The sequence below is a fragment of the Haliaeetus albicilla genome, chromosome 9 (genome assembly GCF_947461875.1).
Source record: "Haliaeetus albicilla chromosome 9, bHalAlb1.1, whole genome shotgun sequence".
Classification (NCBI taxonomy): Eukaryota; Metazoa; Chordata; class Aves; order Accipitriformes; family Accipitridae; genus Haliaeetus; species Haliaeetus albicilla.
The window spans coordinates 903,712-926,756 of NC_091491.1; the positions used below are offsets into that span (position 1 = coordinate 903,712).

The 23,045-nt window shown below is 46.5% G+C and overlaps 1 protein-coding gene across 3 annotated transcripts in view; it reads left to right on the forward strand.

Moving 5' to 3' along the window:
* CLUH (clustered mitochondria homolog) overlaps positions 1-23,045 on the forward strand; it is a 42,631-nt gene extending 19,586 nt beyond the window's left edge. For 2 of the 3 annotated variants that reach the window (XM_069790813.1, XM_009924554.2), the window contains exons 7-26: positions 241-366; positions 2,660-2,807; positions 3,568-3,660; positions 4,212-4,906; positions 6,091-6,308; positions 6,958-7,062; positions 8,209-8,309; positions 10,430-10,582; positions 11,222-11,284; positions 11,975-12,219; positions 13,007-13,091; positions 13,779-13,932; positions 14,285-14,424; positions 14,537-14,617; positions 15,255-15,380; positions 15,907-16,028; positions 17,466-17,559; positions 18,301-18,435; positions 19,751-19,824; positions 21,048-23,045. In XM_069790813.1, the coding sequence (XP_069646914.1) occupies positions 241-366; positions 2,660-2,807; positions 3,568-3,660; positions 4,212-4,906; positions 6,091-6,308; positions 6,958-7,062; positions 8,209-8,309; positions 10,430-10,582; positions 11,222-11,284; positions 11,975-12,219; positions 13,007-13,091; positions 13,779-13,932; positions 14,285-14,424; positions 14,537-14,617; positions 15,255-15,380; positions 15,907-16,028; positions 17,466-17,559; positions 18,301-18,435; positions 19,751-19,824; positions 21,048-21,216 (3,127 nt within the window). In that variant the 3' untranslated portion in view covers positions 21,217-23,045. The remainder of the gene's footprint in view (positions 1-240; positions 367-2,659; positions 2,808-3,567; positions 3,661-4,211; positions 4,907-6,090; positions 6,309-6,957; positions 7,063-8,208; positions 8,310-10,429; positions 10,583-11,221; positions 11,285-11,974; positions 12,220-13,006; positions 13,092-13,778; positions 13,933-14,284; positions 14,425-14,536; positions 14,618-15,254; positions 15,381-15,906; positions 16,029-17,465; positions 17,560-18,300; positions 18,436-19,750; positions 19,825-21,047) is intronic. The other variant, XR_011326010.1, reaches the window with a different exon arrangement.

The window sequence follows — 23,045 nt, forward strand, 5'->3', positions numbered from 1 at the left end:
TCCATCAGGGCCCAGGTACAGGGTTACTAGCTGTATCTCACGTGGAGAGGCTGGAGAGGGCTCTTGCAGCCCATCTGCCCGTGTGCCACGTGGTCTCCATTTTGCAAGCAAGGGCACGTTGTGCAGGCCTTTCACGCAGTGCATATATGGAAAGCTCTCATTCATGTACCATGTTCCTAGGGTATGGGAAGTCTCAGGCATGACAACGGCTTGTGACTTCGTTTCTTTTTTCTCTTGCAGGTCTACTGCATATAACTTCAATCCCAAACCTGCAAACCCCAGTTTTCTCAGTCATTCCTTGGTGGAACTACTTAACCAGATCAGCCCTACCTTCAAAAAAAACTTTTCCGCTCTGCAGAAGAAACGGTAGCAGCACTTTTTCCTCTCTTGTTGCCTTGAGTAGTCTGTTGTAAAGTTGCTTGGTGAGGCTCAGCTATGTGGCTGGTTCTGTGGGAACTTGATGCCACTGATATAGTAAGGATTGCAATGCCTGCTTTCTCTGAGCTCACATAGTGGTGGAGTGGTTGGGACATGCAAGTCTATGCAGCAAGGACCACAAAATGCCTGACTAAAGGTCATGGCAGCACCCTGATGTAACTGGCTTTCCCTTGCTCAAAACATGGAGCTGTCAGAGCTGATGTGACTTGTCTGCTGTTGTTCAACATGACAGTAACAGAGGCCAGTGGAAGCCCAGAGTCCTGATCCTTATCCACTGGATGGTTTCTCTTGGCTGTAACTCCCAGATGACTCTTTCTTACAGCATGTAGATTTACGGATTTTAGTTCTGCCTAAAGCAAAGGGGGGGGGGGATGACAGCTTTCTGTTGCCATGGGAGTATCAGTTGTGGGGTTTACCTGGAATTCAACACACTCTGTCCCTGCTGAGAACCTGAACACATAGGACAATTTGCACAGTGGGAGAGTGTCATGGTTTAACCCCAGCCAGCAACTAAGCACTATGCAGCTGCTCACTCACTCTCTGCTCCACTTTGCCCCCTCCTCCGCCCCGCAGTGGGATGGGGGAGAGAATCAGAAGGAAAAACGTAAAACTTGTGGGTTCAGATAAGAACACTTTAATAGAACAGAAAGGAAGAAATTGCTAATAACAATTAAAAAATGACAATACTAATAAAAGGATTGGAATATACAAAACAAGTAATGCACAATGCAGTTACCCACCACTTGTCAACTGATGCCCAGTTAGTTCCCAAGCAGCAATCCCTCCCTGGCCAACTCCCCCCACTTTATATACTGGGCATGACATCACATGGATATTCCATACCCTTTGGCCAGTTTGGGTCAGCTGTCCTGGCTGTGTCCCCTCCCAGTTTCTTGTGCCCCTCCAGCCTTCTTGCTGGCTGGGCATGAGAAACTGAAAAATCCTTGACTTAGTACAAACACTACTTAGCAACAACTGAAAACATCAGTGTGTTATCAACATTCTTCTCATACTGAATCTAAGACATAACACTATACCAGCCAAAACCAGGACAGAAAGTCCAGATGTGGACTGCAGTGTTCATACAAGGGAAACTGCTAATGTGTTGACCAGCTCCTGAAATGTAGGTCTCCTTGCTGAGTCTCAGTGTTGGCTACATGCCTTGTGGGAGCCTTGACTTCCTAGCTAGCCAGGCAGCAAAGAGTTAATGCGAAGCATGGGCATGTGCTGCAGCAGCGACTGGGCTGGTAACCTGATCAGTAGGTACTACTCCCCTGAATCCAAAAAAGAGACCGAAGCATAAAATATCAGGGGAAGTAACGCATGAGGGCTTTGTGTAGGCTTACGGTGGAGAGATGATAATTATTTTAAACGTGTCCATGCATGTTCATTTTCTCTAATTTCCTCTAGTGCCTATAGTAATAATAATAATAATAAATGTATTGTTTTATTCTCCTGCCCTTGCTGCAGGGACCATTTATTCTGCTCCAGGACAGTGGGTCCTGTGCAAAAGCCTGTCATTCTTTAGAGTCCGCTTAATGAACTGCCTTGGCTCAGCAGGGTGCAAATTGACAGGCACATTGTGGGGCTTTCAGGAGCTCTGCTTCTGCTCTCATTAAGAAGATGAAAGTGACACTAGACAAGGGCTGGAAATTAGCAGTGGCCTCAAGCCACCACTGTGACTATCTGGCCATTTAAAAATGATTATACTGTATTGCTTCTTGGGCTAGAAGTAAATACAGATGAGACTCCAGCACCTGCTGAGAGTAGACAGATTACACGAGGGGACCATTCGGTGAAGCTTGCTTTTTCACTTTGTTAGTGGATGTGTGCTGTAGGCTGGTTTTATAATACGACCCTTATGAATTGGTGTTAAAGCTGAGGGCCAGTCTGAGAGGTGGCTAGCTGGGAATGGGCATCCTCCACTTCTGAATGCAGAGGGTGATGGGGATCTCTGGTGATACAACTGAGGATAAAACTGGCAAGGGGGATGGGGAGAGCCCAGGAAATTCTGCAGACTGATGTTGAGATATGCTGCCCATGCCAATCAGTCATCGTGGGGTATAGTACTTGTTAAACGAAAGTCCACTGTGCTGCTTGTGAGGCCTGGTCTTGTTCTGTTGTTTGTCAGAAGCTGATGTTGCAGCAGATGGAAATTTCTCTTAGAATAGAAAGAAATCTTCCTTTAGAAAATGTCTGATTGTTTCCACTCCCAAACTAGGGTTCAGAGACACCCTTTTGAAAGGATAGCTACTCCTTTCCAAGTGTACAGCTGGACGGCTCCGCAAGCAGAACACGCCATGGACTGTGTCCGGGCAGAAGACGCTTATACTTCTAGACTGGGCTATGAAGAGCACATACCTGGACAGGTATTGGTCTTGCTTTGCCTGAGAACGCTGGCAAGAGTTTTGCTGCCAGCTGCGCTGGGAACTGGTTAACTTTTTAACAAGTAGACCGCTAGTATTTGTGGAAGGGTTTTGCTCATCAAAGGAAAACTTGCAGGAGTCCTTGTTCTTGACAGTGCCCTTGACTATAGGGGCTATATTGCTCAGGCTGCAACTCCCTGAGCATGTAAAGGTCTGTGAGGAGCAGGTTCTGCTCAGGTGTTCACAAATTCTATGTCCCTGCTCTGCCGAGCACCAGTGCACAGAAGACAGAGTGCTCCTCCAGGCCAGTCAGGCCTGGAATGGATCTTGTTTTTCTGAGCAAACTATTCTAAATGCTTCAGTTGCAGCTTTATAGCATAATATCTTGCAGGCTGTGAGCAATGCAGGGCTGTAACGGCTGCCCATGGGTGGCTGCCTGCCTGCGGTGTGACTACGTTGCAGTGTGCTGGCTGATGAAACCTGCACCATGCTCTTCCAGAGGTGGCAAGCTGCTATTTCAGTTAAACTGCACTGCATGAGACGGGCTAATGTAAGATCTATCCCAAACTGCTGTTGAATAAAGTCCACTCACAAGCAGTGTTCATTCCTGCTGCTAATCCACTTCCTCTGAACTCCACAGCAGCCTGAATTTTTGCCCCTTCCCCTCCCTTCTCTCATAAAATACCTCATAAAGCAGAAATGCTGACTTGCCAGCTCCTTCCTACACAGTGCATTGCTTCCCACAAGGCTTTGATTCTTTCAGACCAGAGACTGGAACGAGGAGCTGCAGACCACACGAGAACTGCCACGCAAGAACCTGCCTGAGAGACTGCTGAGAGAACGAGCCATTTTCAAGGTAACTTTGGGATGTGCAGGCAACTCTTCACGCAGCCCCTTCTCTGCTGCCTGTATCGCATCTGGACACTTCTCTTGGGCTACCCTTTAGAAACTGCAAGAGGAGGATCCCTGTTTGTAAGCTAAGGGGTCTTGCTCTCTCTTGCATGTCTGCCTTCTGCTCCCAGCCCCACAGGGAAGAATTGTGCTCCTTGACCCTGTGTCTCCCTGCTGACCCTGAGGCAGCGTCCTCTTAGTCCTCTGCTGTTCTGTCAGATCCAGTCCTCCTTTGAGTGGGTGGGATGAACAGAAGGAGGGGGGACACGCTTACACGGAAGCCTTCCTCTGCAGAGAGCTAATGAGCCTAAGCCACACTGAACGCTAATTTCTGGCTCCTGGAGCTTGTATGCAAGCCACTAGCCAGGCTCACAAAAGTAAAAGCCAGCTGACCTGCCTGCTGGAAGACTATCAGGAGGAGAGGAGTGAAGGACAAATTTGCAGGGAGTTTTGAAAGCAAAGTGCTGGGAGGGTGGGAGCTCTTGCTTACCCAGATTTCTCTTCACCTGCCTCCAGGTTCACAGCGACTTCACTGCAGCAGCAACAAGAGGTGCTATGGCTGTCATTGATGGCAATGTTATGGCCATCAACCCCAGTGAAGAGACCAAGATGCAGATGTTCATCTGGAACAACATTTTCTTCAGCCTGGGTTTTGACGTCCGTGACCACTACAAGGACTTTGGCGGAGATGTTGCTGCTTATGTAGCTCCTACCAATGATCTCAATGGTGTGCGGACCTATAATGCTGTGGATGTAGAAGGGCTGTACACTCTGGGGACTGTAGTGGTGGATTACAGAGGTTACAGGGTGACAGCTCAGTCTATTATTCCTGGCATCTTGGAACGGGAGCAGGAACAGAGCGTCATCTATGGGTCAATAGACTTTGGCAAGACAGTTGTCTCGCACCCCAAGTACCTGGAGCTGCTGGAGAAGACCAGCAGGCCACTTAAGATCCAGAAGCACAAAGTCCTCAACGACAAGAATGAGGAGGTGGAGCTGTGCTCCTCAGTGGAGTGCAAAGGCATTATTGGCAACGATGGGCGTCACTATATCCTGGACCTGCTCCGCACTTTCCCTCCAGATTTAAACTTCCTGCCTGTTGAAGGGGAGGAGATGCCAGAGGAATGTAAGAAAATGGGGTTCCCCAAGCAGCACAGACACAAGCTTTGCTGTCTCCGGCAAGAACTTGTTGATGCCTTTGTAGAACACAGGTGAGCTGAGCTCCCCCCTTCCTCCACCTGCGACTGGTAATGGTCCAAGTCAGGACCATGCTGCGTTGTCCCAGGGACATCACAACAGAGCTCCCAGAATTGGGCAGCTAATTTCCCCATTGCTTGGCTGTGCAGGCGCAATTATAGAAACTTAATTAATGAGAGGTGAAAACAGTAGGGATTCTGACAGGGTTACAGGCAGTCAGGGAAAGAGGTGGTTTGCTTTTTAGTCTCCAGATCTGTTTTTGTTGTTTCCTGTCCAAACATTTAGTTCTTCTTTCCCTGCAGATATCTTGTGCATCTGATGGCTAGGGAATGGGAAGGATTTATGCTTCTTTTTAAGGCTCTCCAGATGTCTTGAATGCTACCTTTTTTTCCTAGAGGCTGAAAAAAAGTTACCTATGGGAACTGCTGTAGGCACTTTTGTGGTGAGATATGTTGGTGTGCGGGCTTGCTCAGTGCAGGTGAGGAAGTGGGAGCTCTGGGAGCAGGGCAAGTTGAAGCCATGCGGTGCGGCCGTGTGGTGCTAGTGATGTTAATGCTCCTGCTTCCAATGTGAAGGGCTGCAGGTGCTCTGCTATCACAGATGGTCAGAGCCTGTGCTTCGCTTGCCTGAAAGATGAGCCCTCCAGTTGCTGACGGAGGAGTCCTGCCCGCTGAGCAACCAGTTCTGCAGCCAGCACCCTTCCCAGTTCTGCCGTGTGCCTGCAGGCAGGCTTTGTTGCTCCTTGGGAGAGCTTCCAGACCAGCAGCCTGCAGGACCATGGCCGTAGGGTGCTGCTGCTGCTGCTCCTTGGCTAGCAGAGGCCGGGCCTCTTTCTGCTAAGGTCTCCTGGCAAAATTGCTGCTGGTTTGTGTTTGACTAGTCCTGTGCACCTGGCAGTGAGAGTCTTCTCGAGCTGTCTGCTGATGCTGCGTGTGGAAAGCAATTTGTAACCACTGCAAGGAGATTACTTTCCCCTTGTGATGGGTAATGAAAACCCACGGGTTTTTGCATCTTCTGATAAACTAATGTGCATTCCTTTGATTTTGGAAAGCTTGTGGGAAGAGGGTGTACATCCTGCCTTTCCACAGGGAAACCGTATGGCCTATAATGCTAACTTTGTGAGGTTTTTCCTCACAGAGCAGTTGTGATCCTCTTGGATTCTCCTGCTGTGCTGAATTCCTCTTTGCCTTTACTGTAGGTATCTCTTATTCATGAAGCTGGCTGCACTGCAGCTGATGCAGCAGAAAGCCAACAAGCAGGAGAGCTCAGGTGCACTGGAAAATGGCGCCTCTCCGGAGAACGGTACTGCAGACAGCGAGAAGTCTGAGTCAGAGGACGGTAAAATAGACGATAACGTGACTGGACTTGATCAGGTGAAAGAGCTTGCTGAGACCATTGCATCCGACGATGGAACAGGTATTTCATCCTTGGCACCAGAAGCAGTCCAGGCCTCCTGCCCTAGCTGGTGGGCTGTGTTGCTGGTAGGAGCTAAGCCAGACTGGGGGTGCTTGGGGTGATTATTTGTTGTTAAACAGGACAAGCACTGGCTTCCTCTGTCAATGTTGTCGTAGCTCTTTGCATAGAGCTGTTCACGCACCTGGGGGCCAGTTGGGTAGGTGGGCGAGTGTCTCTGAATGCAGCAAGCCCATCAGCTCTGCCGCAGGAGCGAGAGCCCGGCCAGCAAGCTGGCCTGCGGGGTCAGCAGCTGGGACTGGGCTGCCAGAGGCTTTGTGCAGGTGGAGGGGAGCGGGCTGTGGCAGGGCTGGGGAGCATGATGCAGATGCCTTTGGGAATCCCAGGCTTGGATTTCTGAGTATCTGTGGTTGGCGGCGTGGGGGATCCATGGGTTTTCTGGGTCATCTTATGTGCTCTCGTTTAGGCTTTGCGTTCTGCAGCCATCCTCCTTTCCAAGTATCTTACAACTGATTGGTTTTTTAATGGCTTTCTGCAGAATGTGCCATCATTGCTGCTTTTAGTAACAAAACTTTTATCTTAATTTAATAGCTAGGCTTGTCATTTTCTGAAATCCACATTCATTTGTATTTTATTTTTCTTCCTGCTCCAGTGGATCCCAAAAGCAGAGAAGTGATTCGAAATGCTTGCAAGGCTGTAGGCTCCATTAGTGACACATCATTTGACATTCGGTTTAACCCAGATATCTTCTCACCAGGTATGTGTACAAAGAGCTGGTTTTAGTCCTCCTTCAGAGGATTGCTGTGTCCAGCCAGCCACAGACAAAAAATTGTGTTCTGTAGCTAAGAATATTGCTGGCTTCTGGCTGGCTGGGCATGCTGCAGGATTCTCCATGAAGCACAAAGATACAGGAGAGAGAAAGAAGTGTAATTGATTGCAATGCTCGAGCTACCAAATGCGGGCAGTAAGCTGTCTCCCACTGCTATGCTCGGGGGAGGTCTGCAGATTGCTGCCAAGAATCTTCATGCGATTCTCCAACATCCCAGCTGCTAGACCGCATGAAAAGAAGCGGAGGGAGGGAAAAAATTACATTTTATCCTAATGTAGAAGTTTACACAAAAAAACAACAGTTGTAGTTGAACAACTGATGTTGCGTCCTCAGTGAAGGGCAGGGTTTGTTTTAGTAACATTTTGGTAAGCAGGTCACAGTGCCCTTTCAAATGCATACATCAGTTGCAGGCACTGTATGTAGCTTTCCGTGGCTGGAATCAGTGTTTTTTATTTGAAAATACAGAAGAAGCTCCCAGAGTGTTTGTGGGGGTGAATACCGAGCTGTATGCATGCAAATGGGGAATGGCCATATAGTTGAATTTAGCTTGGAATAAATGTGGACCATGTGTTTTGAAACACCCAAGCATCTTCTAAGGCTGGTAAGGATTAGTGCTTTGGCACTGACTTTGCAGCTAGAACTTAAAACCTGATTTTAATTTCAGTGTGCAAAACCAAAAGGCTTCGAGTTTCTAGCACTTGCAGTATTTGCTGGTCCATCTGATGAAATGTTCCCGCTCCAGTCTAGCCAGTTGACTCTTTTGCACTGGTAGTGTACACAGCACTTTGCAATAGGTAGAATGGATCAGATAAAGAGCAGAATTGGGGCTTTTAAAAGCTACATTAAGAATGAATGAGTGGGCAAGAGCAGCACAGCTACTAATTGAGCAAAGCAGCTAATGCTCTTTCCATTGAAACATGTTGTAGAGTAGATGAGTTTTTGAAGAAGTGTCTTTAATTCCAGGGAGACAGAATCACATTAACTTTTTACCTGCTCTCACTATATGCTTTCTGTATATGACTTCTTTCTTCTTCGAGTTGATGTTTTTTATGTTTTTCTCTTTCACTCTCGTAGGTGTTCGTTTTCCTGAATCTAGCAAAGAGGAGGTGCAGGATCAGAAGCAGTTGCTGAAGGATGCTGCTGCATTCTTGCTGTCGTGCCAGATCCCAGGTTTGGTAAGGAACTGAGGACCAGCAGTCATGTCCCCTCTGAAAGCTTGCCTCAAGCCTGGCTGCTCTGAGCAAGCACTGACACAGTGGTACGCCAGCTTTACCTCCCCAGCAAATGCTGTCTTCTGCTGGCAGCCAAGTTCTGGCACCAGTGGTGAAGTACGGTGAACAGTGCAAGCATAAGAGGGATTTTTCCATTTCCCGTCTTACATCATGGCACAATTTTCCCACCTCAGTCCAACAAAGAATTTTTGGCACTGGTAATTAACAGCTATTGCTAAGTGTTTGGGACAATAAAGACCACATAAGTCATCCTCCCTAGCCCTGGGCATTCTGCACGACTTACTGTATTATCTGACCCTGATTGTGACTCAATTGGTGACTAATAATTTGGAGTGAACTGGGAAATTGTTCTTACTAATATCTATTGTAAATCTCCCTCTGTAAGTCTTAAGTGTTTTGGATGCTTACCCATGCACCTGGCTAGGTAAGAAATACCAGCTTTTCCTTTCTCAAGAGGCTCTCTAAATTGACTGCTAATGCATATGTTACTGCAGGCACTGTACCTAGGAGGGCAGAATTGATGATCTCCACTCCAAGAGGTTCAGGAGTTATTGGTCTTATGTAGGAGGGGATTTTCCTTGCTGGAAAGTTTCATCTGAACTCTAAATCCACTAGTTTTGTAGTCAGCATAATCTTTAAGACCAGCTATTCAGTCTTTAAATTAAAAAACAGGGGGAGTGAATCAGAAAAGGGCTTGGTGACTCTTGTTTTACAGGATAGTTGATACACGAGTATATAAACCCAAAATGCTGCACAAGCATGTGTGAGGGCAAGTTACAGGCCAGCTGCTGTAAGCAGGGAGTCCTCTGTACTCTGCATATCAGAGAGTAACCAGTATTACTCCATGAGGTGAATTAAGTCACTCTTTATCAGTGCTACAACACAACTTAAAATGCTAGTGCCATATCCCCTTATCAGCTAAGTGTGCACAACTCCGTGTAGTCTTTTAATTGGAAATGTTTTTAGTTAGTGACCGTGAGGCCCTTAAAGAAGGGCTAGCCTGCTAGTTCCACAAGCATTAGTTAAGTAACCCATGCCAAGGGGAAAGTGGTTCTCACTGCCTGAGCCACAGGAGACCTCTGAGTCCCTGCTCTGCTACTGAGTTCCTGGGTGGCCTCCGGCAAACCACTGGAAGCTGTATGCTGAATTATGCTGAACGCCTCGCTGGTCGTCTTGGGCCACTTGAGACACTGCATGCTCAGCACTTGATTACAATCCTTTGTGCTGCTCCACGGGGCCTTTGCCTCTGCTTGTTTTGCACAGGGAATTGGATGAAGCCTGAGTTGTTTTACTATGGCAGTTGATCTCTCAACACCTCAGTTGCCCAATCCTTGTTGGGAGTGCATAGTGCTGCTCATTCACCACTGAGACGTAAAAGTGGTACAAGCAGCAAGGAGCCTGCACAAACTGCTTTGGGCCGTCTGCTGCAGTTGTTGCCCCTGCCCACGTAGCGTGGCGGTCTCTGGTACTGCAGCACTCCACCCACCAAAAGAGCCTTGCTCGGCATCGCTGTCAGCCTTCGGGGTGACCCTGAACCCCAGGTAACAGAGGCGTGTGTGACCAGCAGTTGGGGAACAGCGGTCCTGACCCCCGTGCCCTTGCAGCGCTGGGTGGGTTGCCATCCTGTTAGTGCTGGAGAAACAGCTCTCCCTCCCGCTGCTGTCATGACGCTGCTCCTGCTTGCGGCCCCGCAGCTGCACGGGGGGCTCGGGGCTGGGGCAGCTCAGGGTTTCCTTTGTGCCAGATCCCAGAGCAGAGGAGGCACTACCCAGAGCTCCCAAGGAGTCTCTCCAGGCTTATCCGCTTTGCCAGCTGTGGAGCCTACGGCCTGAGGTAGGGAGCACCCGGCAGCCCTGGCTCTGGCTGATTGGTGTTCTGTACTTGCCAGTTCTTGCTGTGCTCGTAACTTAAATGTCATCCCTGGAAATTACCTTCTCTGTCAGGCAACGCCTTTTTCCCTTCCCAGGCAGATAACTTTTTTTTTTTTTTGTAATTTTTTAAAAAATTGAAATTCTTTCCTTCATGTTTGCTCTCAGTAACCAAAGTTTGCATCTACCTTTCAGGTCAAAGACTGCCTGGATCACACGGTGCTCCCAATGGATGGGGCTACCTTAGCAGAGGCCATGCACCAGAGGGGCATCAACATGCGTTATCTAGGCAAAGTGATCAACTTCATCACCAAGACCCCTGGCCGTGCTCAGCTGGATCACATTTTTGTAAGCATCAGGCTTAACTTCAAGCTGGCAATTAAAACTGCCTCTGGCATAATTTGCCCTGTATAGATTCCAACTTGGCCAATTGTTTTCTCTGTGTAAAAATAAACAGCTTCAAAAGTAGAGGAGGAGGGGGAAGGACCTGTAAGTGGTGGATGGGGAATTTTGCTCCCAAATCCTTAATGGCTTTCATAATGTTAGGGAGTTTGAGTGTCCTTTGTGATAGAGAAGTGCTTCAGGGATTCCCCAAGCATAATAGCAGGTAACACACAGTTGAATTTTAAGCCATGCATTCTTTAAGCCTTTAAGATCCATTCAGGCTCTGAATCAAACTGGAAAGTGTTGTGAGCATGGCTGCCCATGAGCATGCACAGGGCTAGTGCTGCAGTAGCTCCTGGATGCACAGTTAGAGCTGAGCTGTGCCGCACGGGGTGGCTTGTGGCCACCATGCACGGGTGTGCAGGGGGCTCTTCCCCGGCTCCAGGAGTGTTGTCAAATGCAAAACAGTTCTGTGCTGCAGGGTAAGGACTGGAGAATGTCTCTTCTGCAGATCTTGATAAAAGCCCACTTCAAAAGCAAAGTATATTTTTAATTGTTATTGCCAACTGACTCTTGGTCTCTGTTCTTTATTCCTTTGGGTAGAAAATAGGAATCAGTGAATTGATCACTCGATCGGCTAAACACATCTTCAAGACATACCTCCAGGTATGACCTGCAGTCTGACCTCTTGCCTTGTGTGTCCTCTCAAATGACTTTTTTCCACAAATAGAGAGCCGTTTGAGTCCTTTCTCTCATTAGGCAGTTCATGGGCGTTGCTTAGCAACGGGAAGTACAATCTCATTAGTGCTAAAATAGGTACAGGCCTGTGTGTAAGGGAAAACAAGTTCCCACTTGAAGATAGCTTTCCCGGAGAGTAATCATTCATGCTTTTCTTCCCTAGATTCTCACTCATTATGTTGAAGGCTTTTAAAAGTGAAATCACAGCTTGTTTTCCTTGTAATACCTTTTGCTCTTAAACAGTGTTGCTTTTGCCCTTCTAAGAAGCTTTTTTTAGTAGCATGAACACTAATGCATCCTTATACCTGTCCGTACATAACATAGCAATACAGCTGGCTTTACTCCAGTCTCAAAATCTTCTTTACACTTTCTAGTTTCTCTGTCCCAGGTAGCAGCCTGAAATGGAACTGTATATTTGTGTGTGTAGGTATATACTTAGCTCTTATATCTACATAATTCTGTCTGTGCTAGTTCCACTTGCAAATATTGCCTTCCTCTCCCTCTCCTGAAAGGTTTTCCTGTTTCTGGTAGGACTGGATTTGTGTGAGGCTCAGGGTCGGAGTAGTGCCTGTGTGATGGCAGGTGTCTTCCAGGACTGATTTTGGTGTCTCGCTGTAGGGTGTGGAGCTGTCGGGTTTATCAGCAGCCATCAGCCACTTCCTCAATTGCTTTCTAAGCTCCTTTCCAAATCCCATTGCCCATCTTCCAGCTGATGAGCTGGTCTCCAAGAAAAAGAATAAGAAAAGGAAAAACAGGAACCTTGGAAATGCTGATAACACTGCGTGGGCCAGCATGACCCCTCAGGAGCTTTGGAAGAATATTTGTTCAGAAGCAAAGAACTACTTCGATTTTAGTCTTGAATGGTAAGCAGAGCAAATTACCCTGTCACCAAATGTCTGTAACTCTTACTGTTCTTTAATAGGACCTGCCTTTTTGACTTGTTTTCTGTTTGAATATACACTTGTACTCTTGAGGGAGTTTTACAGGCTTATAACAGAACGAAGTCAGGCACAGAGTAGCAGGGGGAAGTGTAACTGAGATTTGAAATGAGGTGAAACCTATGAGGCAAAGGCAGCTAAGAAACGCAGAGAGGAGGGGAAACTTTTCCTTAGTGGTGCAGAGGGGAGCAGAAGGCAAGAAGCTGAAGGAGTATAGTCAAAAGATATTTTTCTATATAGATGATTTAGGCTGAAGGGAGCTTATGTTCCAAAAACATGGACAGCTTCTCCTGTGTCTGAAACAGAGATGGCGAATGAGGCTGCTGGAAGGTGCAGATGGTGAGTGTTAAACTGGAAGCACAAGCAAAGTGGCCCAAGAGAAAAACCATGACTAGTTGGCTAAATCAGTGATCATCCCTTCACGTCAGGGACAGCTTACTCTTTACCAAGAGCTGAAGGCCGTCAGACTCTCGCCTAAACTCTGTGGTGAGCTTTGAAGAGAACACACATAGGATTTGAGTAAAAAGTATGGTTGTGCATCTCCGTAAGCTTTAATAGACCATTAACAACCACCGTAATGTTAGTAATTGGTTTCAGTTAGCACCTAGCTGTAGAGGGACCTGTGCTTCAGATCTTCAGATATACCACAGCAGAGGGATGTCCTTGAGCAGAAACTTACCTGAGAGCTGAAGCTTGTGTGTGCTTTTTGCAGTGAGAATGCTGACCAAGCAGCTGAAGTATATAATCTACAGAAAATCACCCTGCTTCGTGAAATCTCCCTCAAAACTGGAGTCCAAGTAAGATCCACATCTTCCCTCCCTTCCCCATCATGTTCTATACTGAGAAACATGAAGAATAAGTGCAAACTGCTTTGCGGGGGACAGCCTTTCAGACGGACAGTGGGAGCCCCTAAAGGTCTTTGTAGTGTTGATGTTGAAATAAAGGTTCCAGCCCTGGGGATAGAGATTTCTAATCTAGTTTCCTTTTAGAGTGAACTTGCTGTGCATCTCCCTTGGAAGATTAGCCAGCCTGAATACAGTTCCTGTAGCTTGCTCTGTCTGACAAACCAAACTCGCCTCTGAAGTTTTCATGCACGTGCATACTCCCCATCCAAAGAGAAGCAGCTCTTTGGCTGAGCAGAGCAGGACTTTGGAGTTTTCCTTGCTTGAAGAACAGGGGGTTTCCTTCCCCACACCACTGCCTTCTTACTCCTGTGGGGTGCGGGAGTTTGGCTGGATGGGGTTGCCCTGTCGGGGCTCAAATACTGGCACGACCATGCCTTGGCACTGCGGTGTGAATTTGCCACGCACATGTGTGCCTACATGTGACCTTCTTTCAAAACTCTGTCCCCAGGGAGTGATGATAACAGGAGATGTTTTGACTGTGAATCCGCATGCAGAATTCAAGGCTTACTTTCCCCTCTTTCCTTGCCAAGTAGCTATGAAAGTGGTGACCATGACCTCCGGTCTTTTCGGTTCCTCCAGATACTGCTGAAGGAGTACAACTTTGACAACAGGCACAAGCCTACCTTCACAGAAGAGGATATTCTCAACATCTTCCCTGTAGTGAAGCATGTAAACCCCAAAGCCTCAGATGCTTTCCACTTCTTCCAGAGCGGGCAAGCAAAGGTTCAGCAAGGTACAGACCCAATATGCCTCTGCCTCTTGAGGTGACTGCTGATAAAAGAAAGAGCAGGGTATGTGTGGTATGGCCCGCTGCCCTCTACCAATATACCCCCACCCACCCTGTTTTGGTAGAGAATCGTGGTCTCCAAGACCATTGGAAACACCCACGAGCTATAAAGTTACCAACGATGAACAAGGATGGATGTAGGGCAGTGTTTTCCTTCCCCTAGGTTTTAGTCCTTACACAAGGCAGTGACCTATGGCTACATATCCCACTACTGTTTTCACTTTGTGGGCAATGCCCTTCTCCAGTAGCATGAGGGGTTATTTAACATACATACGTATATGAATATAACTTTTTTCAGGTTTCTTGAAGGAGGGCTGTGAGCTCATCAATGAAGCCTTAAACTTGTTCAACAATGTGTATGGTGCTATGCATGTAGAAATCTGTGCCTGCCTGAGGCTGCTAGCTCGTCTCAACTATATCATGGGAGATTATTCAGAGGTAAGCAAGGGCTTGGATAGGGTCTGTTTAGTCCTCTCATTCCTTCCCTATGCTTGCTTGTTCAAGTGCATGGCACTGTGTGACTTGCTCTTGGGTCTTCTGTTCTGTTTAGGCCTTAAGTAATCAGCAGAAAGCGGTGCTAATGAGCGAGAGGGTCCTGGGTATTGAACATCCCAACACAATTCAAGAATACGTGAGTACAGGGTGCTGGGAGAGCAGCAGTGCCTCGTGTGTCTGTGTGGAGTCTGTGAGCCCTAATTCATGTCTGCATCTAGAAAACAGTTGCAGTTCTCCTTCCTTCTGCAATGTTCTTCCCAGAATCCTCCACTTTTAAGTTTTGTATCTTATGATTTTGTAAACTGAATACCTAAGTGTTTGCATTATAAATGTCCTGCATGGTCAGTATTTGTCCTATTCAGTTTAGAATTTTGGGGGTTTGTCTGTTGAATGTTTATTTATAGTTATTAATTCTGTTGGCTTTTGCCCTGGGCTTACATCAAAAACAAAGAAAGAGAAAGAATCCTCCCAAAAGCGCAATCAGAGTATCATATACACAAAGGTCAATTTTGAAATATTCCTTGAGGTGCGTAAGAGAAACTGAAGTGAAACACTTTAGCTTCCTCAGTGCTGTGTCTTGTGTGATGCCTCAGTGGAGCTGTAAATCAGCCAGCAGATTTGGACTTTTCTGAGTGGTTGAAATCCTTTTTAACCATAAAGGAAGACCTTTTTATTTGTGTGCAGCTGAGGAAAAAAGTAGAAAGGAGAGATTAGTTTGCTTTACAGTGTAGTAAGTAAAAACCATTAATGCTGGATTACTTCTTTTGTTATAGATGCACCTTGCTTTGTACTGCTTTGCAAACAGCCAGCTCTCTACAGCATTGAACTTGCTGTACCGTGCACGCTACCTCATGCTGTTGGTATTTGGGGAGGATCATCCAGAAATGGCACTCTTAGATGTAAGTAATCTTTTAGAGTCTTCAGGCTTCTAATCTTCAAGAAACCTCTTGATCTTTAAAATGCCCATAGTGCTGGCTATTTAAAATAAACATTTAGGCACTGCTTCCTCTCCCCTGGGTTACTACCAGTTAGTACTATTAGAATAAGAGAAAAAAGGAGTTTGACTCTTTGTAGCTGGCGAGGTCAGCCCTCTGTAGCTGGAGCTCTGTGCTGGGCATGCTGGAGATGTGGGTTCGAGCACCTGTAATTCTTGGGCAAATTCCTCAATTTAGCCTGTTCTTGTTGCCTTTGCATAAAATGGAGAGAGTTCCTTATCTCTCTTTTGTCTGGCTTGTTTGGACTGAGCTCCCAAGGGGGAGGATGGTCTCCTGTCATGTGTTATGTGCTACAGAGATATCCGCTGGGGATTTGTGGCTGCTACAGCCTTTTCAACAGCAAAATACCTGTGTGGTCTTGGTATTTACGAAGCAATAAATGCGTAGTTTGAATTTGCTTTCTGAATGTCTACTTGACTTCTTTATGCAGAATAACATTGGCTTGGTGCTCCACGGGGTTATGGAGTATGACCTGTCCCTCCGGTTCCTGGAGAACGCGCTGGCCATCAGCTCCAAGTATCACGGCTCCAAGTCTTTGAAAGTTGCACTAAGGTGAGGCAGGGTGGAGTGCTGGGCTGGGTCACTGTACTGTTAAAGAGAGTGAGTACATTCACTGTGTGCTCATATGGGAGGGGTCTGATCTGGCTGTGTCCAGCTGTACCCTGTTAAACTAGAGATTCAGTCTTTTCCCTGCTGTCAGACTCCTTGGGACTGCTGGGCTGCATGAGTCAATGTCATGGTGCAGCATCCAAGGTTGTTGTCTTGAAAGACAGAGATCCCTCGTTCTTAAAGTTAATTGTGGGATCTGCTGTAATGCTGACTGCCTCCAAAATCTGTCAAGATGACCCTGGTCCTTGTAGACTCTCAGCAGAAAAATATATGTGGCAAGTGAAGGTTGGACAGCGAGGCTAATGTAATTATACTGGGAGACTGGGACGATACGTAAACACTTGTATTTAATTGTTTCAGCCCTCAGGGAGCTATCTTTGAGAAGCATATAATTTGCTTTTGTCCTTTACCATAAAGCCTTGTATTTGAATAAAATACTGCATGGCTTCCTTTTTTCCAAGGGAGCTATGAGTGGTCGGAACCTTTAGGATCTGCTCTAAATACCCACTGCTCTTTGGGGCTGTATGCACTGTCCTTGAATGCAAAACTGGCTCACTATCAACCAAGCAGTGGCCCACTCCTAATTACTACTACCACATTGCAACCCATCTGTTCTTCGTCAGGGTGAAAATAAATCTTATTAAGCACCCACAAGAGTCTGATTTGTTTTCCAGCAGTTGATGGATATGCATTCTGTAGAAAGCATCTTGCCTTCCCTTAGTAGCACTGGGATGCTTGATGAGATTAATCACCTCCCACAGAGTAACACTGCCAAAACCAGAAATCTTTTTTTCATTCCAGAAACACTAAGGAAGCAAAGTCCAAGCCAAGTCAGCTCTCCCAACTAGAGAGAGCCCAGGTGACTTGGGTCCCAGCTCTGCCACTGTTTTGCTGTTTGTTTCTGTGCTGGAAGTTTTTTTTATTTAGTCTGTGAATAATCAAGTAATTCACACATTTGCTTTCTAAGAAACAAAAAGACCCTATTGAAGGGTAAGGGCTTGTGGCTGCTTCCTTCTTCAGTTAACAAATCTAGTCCCGAGATGTTCCTGTGGATGTGCTGCCTCCATTCAGTTCACTGCTGTGGTCTTCAGCTTTCCTGGGTGCAGGAGGAAAAAATCCCCAGTTCAGTCTTTATTCCTGTAGGTCACTTCTCAGCATTTCAACAACAATCCAACCTAAATCAGCGTAATATATTAATCTCCAAACAGAGTGGGGAAAAGTAACTGCCAGCGTGCTGTATTCAGAGTCCAGTGTCTGTCTCCTTTCACACTGACATTAAGACTTCTAGCCTAAACATTGTTACGTTAAAGTCATGCTCACTGGAGTGCAGAAATGTTTCTTCTTCATGAAAGTACCTCTAAACCCTTTCCCTTCCCTCAGCCACCACTTGGTAGCCCGAGTGTATGAGAGCAAAGCAGAATTCCGGTCAGCTCTGCAGCACGAGAAGGAAGGCTACACCATCTACAAAAACCAGGTAATGAGCAAGTGTGCTGTTAATTTGTGTCATATCACTTTACTGCCAGAAACAAGCAGTACCACTGCAAAACAGTGCTACAACTTGGAACTCGGGGAGCCCTTTCTTACAAACGACTCTGAGCACTGCTGCCCTGTACAACAATTGACTGCTTTTATGCCAAAAGTGATTGAATAGACTTCCTGTAAGTTTGTTCTTGCTGTACCTGTGTCGCTGGACAGAAATTTCTGTTGGTGGCATCGCCCCATGTTCTGGCATGGCACTGAAAGAACTGGTCTGTTCTTTCCACTTTTTGCACCACCTGTCTTTTAAATACCAGATCCAAACTAGTTTGGTAGTTGAGCTGTTTCGTGGGCAATACCTTCTGCTGCTTGCAGCCCTTGCTGTTGCACAGTGAAACTTCTGCATCAGCCTGGGGTCTGCCTGAACACGTCTGCAGTTGTACACGGTGATTCAGTGCCATCTCACTGGCTGAAAGCACAGCCTGGTGGAGGGAATGCCACTCACCCTGCTAACATGCTCCTACTTGATGGAAATGTGTAATGTTGATAATAATGCTCCTAGAGGAATTTTGTTTGTTTGTTTTTTGAATGCCAAGGCAGGTGAAATCCAGTTCTGATGAGTTTCTAAAAGGATGTTGAGCTAGCAGAGACTAGGAGTGCACCCTGGCTGTTTGGCTCCTGTTCTGATTTGTAATGTTGCACCCTTTTTTTTTTCCCTTTTCTCCCCTTTTCTGATTAGCTTGGAGAACACCATGAAAAGACCAAAGAGAGCTCTGAGTACTTGAAATACCTGACTCAGCAAGCAGTCGCTCTTCAACGCACAATGAATGAGATTTACAAGAATGGCTCCAATGCGAACATCATGCCGCTTAAGGTAACCTTTATGCAATGAAAGCAATTGAGGGTACTTACCATGAAAGCAGAGATTTGTGTTTAGCTGCTCCTGAAGGACACATGAGTGTATACGTGCAGACGTTGCCTGTGCAGGAGGTGGTAATGGCTGTGCCAGTTGCAGACCCTTTGTGGGCAGGAGGTCCCTGCAAAAGCAAGAGGCTCAGACAGACATAGCACAGTGTAACTAATGTGGACTGAACATTTGTCCCCTCTGCTTCTGAAAAGAGCGATTCTGGGCTCTGGCCCTTTCTCCTGAGCTCAGGCAGATGGGCGCAGCTGAGTGCGTTGCAGGGCACCCAGGGAACTCAGTAAGGACGCGCTGGGCAGCTCGCAGTGTGGGAGCCTGGGACACCTACGCACAAACCTGCCCCTCCACTGACTCACTGGCTGCGGGCAGGTTGCTCAATCCAAAAGTACTTCAGTTTCCTCATCCTAAAAAATGCTGTCATCTTTCACCAGGTGCTTTGTTCTCCTTCCAAGGGTTTTGTGGTGTGGGGAGGCTGGGCAGCAAAGCGGAGCGTGGGGGGCCTGCCTTGCCTTGCCTTACATAGAGCAGGAGCAGATTGGCCTTCTTGGGCCAAACCCAGCTGCTCTTATCCGCCTGTGCACCTGGCAGATCACACCAGCCCGGCTGTGGCATATCTAGGGGAGTACGCACTAACTTGTGTGATGGGTGCTCTCCCTGTTGTGCTGTGCAGCTGCCAGAGGATTGCAAGCCAGCAGGTTGGGAAAGAGGCTTCCAGCTGCAGAGACTCCCTCCTGGTAGAAAGGGCAGGGAGGATAGTGCTCTGTGGGAGTGGTTGGGTTTTCTTCTCTCTGCAAAGAACTGGGTACAGAACTGAGGAGTTTATGGCAGAGTAATTTGAGCATAAGGACCTTGAGTCCAGGAAATAGTGTCCAGCTAAGAGGCTCAAATGCATAAAACAGTAATAAAGATTTTACCTTTGTTACAACACTTACTTGGAGGAGGGGAAAAAAAATAACCCAACACATTTTGAACTGACATCTACACTGCATTTAACTGAAGTCCTGCAGAGTTCAGAGAAGCAGTTGCCCACAGTGACTGGCTGGGGACCTCTGCATGCTGCTTTTCAACTTATAGGTATAAAGAGGTAGAAAATATAATAATAAGGTGGCATAATTTAATGACACCTTACAGCTATTAGTGTGTCATATGGGACCTAGGTTTTTCTAAACTGTTTGTAAATGGTATCTGGACTTGCTTAGGAGCTCTGAGTTCTTCTATCAGGGTTTTGGCTTTTAAAACTGGTTTTTTTTTTCCTCTTACACTGTAGTTCACAGCTCCCAGTATGGCCAGTGTCCTGGAGCAGCTCAACATTATCAATGGAATTCTCTTCATTCCACTAAGGTAGAGTGATACCTCTGCGTGTTGTACCTTTAGAAATCAAGTAGTCTTTTTGTATTATCTTTGTCCCTGAGATAGCATAAACCCATGCTTCCCTCTGCATTGAGAGTCATGTGGCATTTCCAGTGCTCTTGGGTACCTCTTCTCTTCAGGCAGCGCTAGGCAAATAATGGCAGAAATTGTCACTTCTGCATAAAAACTGCTTTTGAAGGTGCTGGGTCCTCTGAAGGCACTCCTGAACACTTGTGAAGGGATGCTCTACAGCATCCCTGGGCAATCCTTAGTGGCACTAAAAAAAGCTCCTGGTTGGAAGAACATTGCATGAAACATCAGATGTTCCTTTCGAAACTGTAACCTTGAGCTTGTAGCAGCAATGTGATCTCATAAACCCCAAACTGCTCTGTGAAGCTAAAGGAAATCGGGCAAGTTTCCTGGAGAGTTGATGCATCAGTGGGCAAGACCACTATTGTGTGACTTGCCCATGGGTTGTTCTGCAAGCAGCTGGGAGCTGGCATCTCCCCTCATTGCCTGTTCTCAGCCTGTCACCCCAGCAGCAAAGGGTTCTTCTGTTTAGCTCTGTTTGCGCAGTGGGATGTAGTTGAAGCAGAGTCAGTGGTCTCTACCCAGAAGAAATGAAGTGAGCAGTGCTGGGCTGCGAAGAACAGCACTGGCTCTTCCACAGACGAGGCTGCTTAGCAGGGTAGTTGCTTTAAGTACATCTTGGAGGTATTCCTTCCCCAGCTCTACAGGATTTGTTTACAAAGAACATTAGCCAAGATCATACTACTAGCTGATTATCATCATCTTTAAGACCACCCTAAACAGCATTACTCTTAATTTTTTTTTTCACTTATTATAAATTGTCTCTTAGACTTTTAGTTGAAAACTTGATTGGGGTGGTGGTGGAAAAAGATGATCTGAGCTGAGACTGTATTCTTCTAATGATATAAGTAATCACCAGTAGTAAAAAATCCACCAGCAGCAGCCTGGACATAGACAAGATTAACCTCAGTGCCTCTGCCCTGAGCAGCCACTGACAGGTCATGTCCTGGTGCCTCTTGGTTCAAAACTAAGCACAGAGCTTGGCTCAGGTATTGCTGAGACCTGGGACTGGGCAGGAGGAAGGCAAGTGCTAGGAGCATTTCGTATTATACTACCTTGTCTCTATGCTTCCTGCTTCCTAAAGCTAGTCTAATATTTGCTACCCTTCCTGGTTTCCCCTTCAGCCAAAAAGACTTGGAGAACCTTAAAGCAGAGGTGCAGCGACGCCAGCAGCTCCAAGAAAGCATAAAAAGTGGCGAACAGCTGGAACCAGAGGACAAAGCTGTGGAGGAGAAAGAGGCTGAGCCAAGCATGCCTTCTGCTGAGATCCCCTTAACACAGAGCTCTGCTTAATGTGTACCTCGCTTAAAAAAAAAAGTTTAAACCACCCTTTTCTGAATCTGACCCAGGGTCTTGGACTCCCCTGGAGCAGCTCCTCCTTTTTTGACAATGTTATTGCACTGGTACAATTAATACACAATGCAAAGAACTAATCTGAGAAATGTAATCTGTCTGACTGAGCTTGTGTCTGCCACGTGAAGGGGAAGGTGGCCAGGATGCAGCAGCATATGAAAGACCCATCCTAGGTGAGCGCAGCCAGAGGCTGTCATGCCTGCGTGTGTGTGTATGTGTTGTGTGTGTGCGCATATCATCAGTTATTTCTACTTTGTACATATGAATTCCAAATGAACTGTCTTGAGGTATGTAACATTTCTCAGGTCATTTTTATGTTGACTAAGGACACTGCTTTGCTAAAACAGTACAAAACCAGCCCCATCTACTGCTCAGCGTTCTTGTAAAATGTGGATTCCAAGCCAAAAGATTTATTTCCCCCCCCAGTCACTATCCCAATTTGTGCTAAGGAAAACTAAGCAGCCATATTTGTATCGCTCAGATGACTGAAGCCTGTAATGTGTGTATGTAAGTGGGGGAATGTACAGCATTTTCTACATCAGGATATAGCCATTGGATTCCTTTAACCATTTTTTCTACTTTTGGTTGGCAGTTTGGCAATTCAGTGGGTTTTTGTAACATTCACATTCTAATTTTCAAGGTAAAGATATAGATAGAGATATATATATATATATATATATGATACTTACAGTTCCACCTCTGCTCTGCTTGCAGCTGAGTAACTTAGGATACTGTATCCAAAGAGTGAGGGCTTGATGTTTAAAAAAGCGCACAAACTTCCATTACAATGGAAACCCCAGTGCCTAGGAGAGATTGGTAATGGCATCAAACGAGGTCTGAACTAAAGTGATTTAGCAGGAAATCGTGGCCCTATTAAAAAGGGGGAGGGGAAGAGGGGAGGAAAAGTCAGAAACAGGGACTTGGTCTCATTTGCAGTAGCAACTGTAACACAGAGCTGATGGACTTTAACCTGGCGGGCAAGTTGAACCAGACTGGAATCATACATTTCCCACAACCTGAAATTACTAGGCTTCGGGGCGGGGGTTTAAATAAAAACTAGAATTCCCACAGCACTGAAACCTATGGCTAATACCTTCTTAACTAACTTTTTTTGCACACTGGTTTTTGAGATTGTTGCCAGGGGAATGTCCATTGCTGGCAATGGATGTTACTGAAATGGCAGATGCCGCTCAACAAATCCTTATGGCCCCCTCCCCATCATATGCATGTCCCATGGGGGTTGTCAATGGCTAGTGCGTGTTCCCCTGGCCATGCCAGTCACAAAGCAGGTAAGATGTGGCCACTGCAGGCCATGGTATGCCGACAGAGTTGAATGTCCTTTTTTCCAAACAGATCAAGCTGTAGAACAACTTCTGATTGCTGGTCCACAGCCACCCTGTGCTGACAAAGGAGTCCAGTCTCTCTCTCTCTCATGTTGTCTGTCATGGATAGTACCCTGTGCTAATTTGCATTGCTTCTTTTACTGACCTTCTGGAGAACAAGTGCTGTCAGTGTGCTCTGTACCCTTGGTTTCCTGTACTACGTTACAGGTATTTGTAACTCTTGGTGGGGGGAAGGGAAGGAGGGGAGCAGCCTCTGAGTTGTTAGAGGCGACAAAGCAGGAGGAGTCTTTACTGCAAAAGACCTTGCTCCTATTAGAAAAATTATGAATTTCCTGGAAAGCAATCAATAAATGACTACAGTGCATCTTTCCTACAAGATTTTTCTTTTACTAGTGTCTTTCAGTCCATTAAAAGCTTTTTAAACTA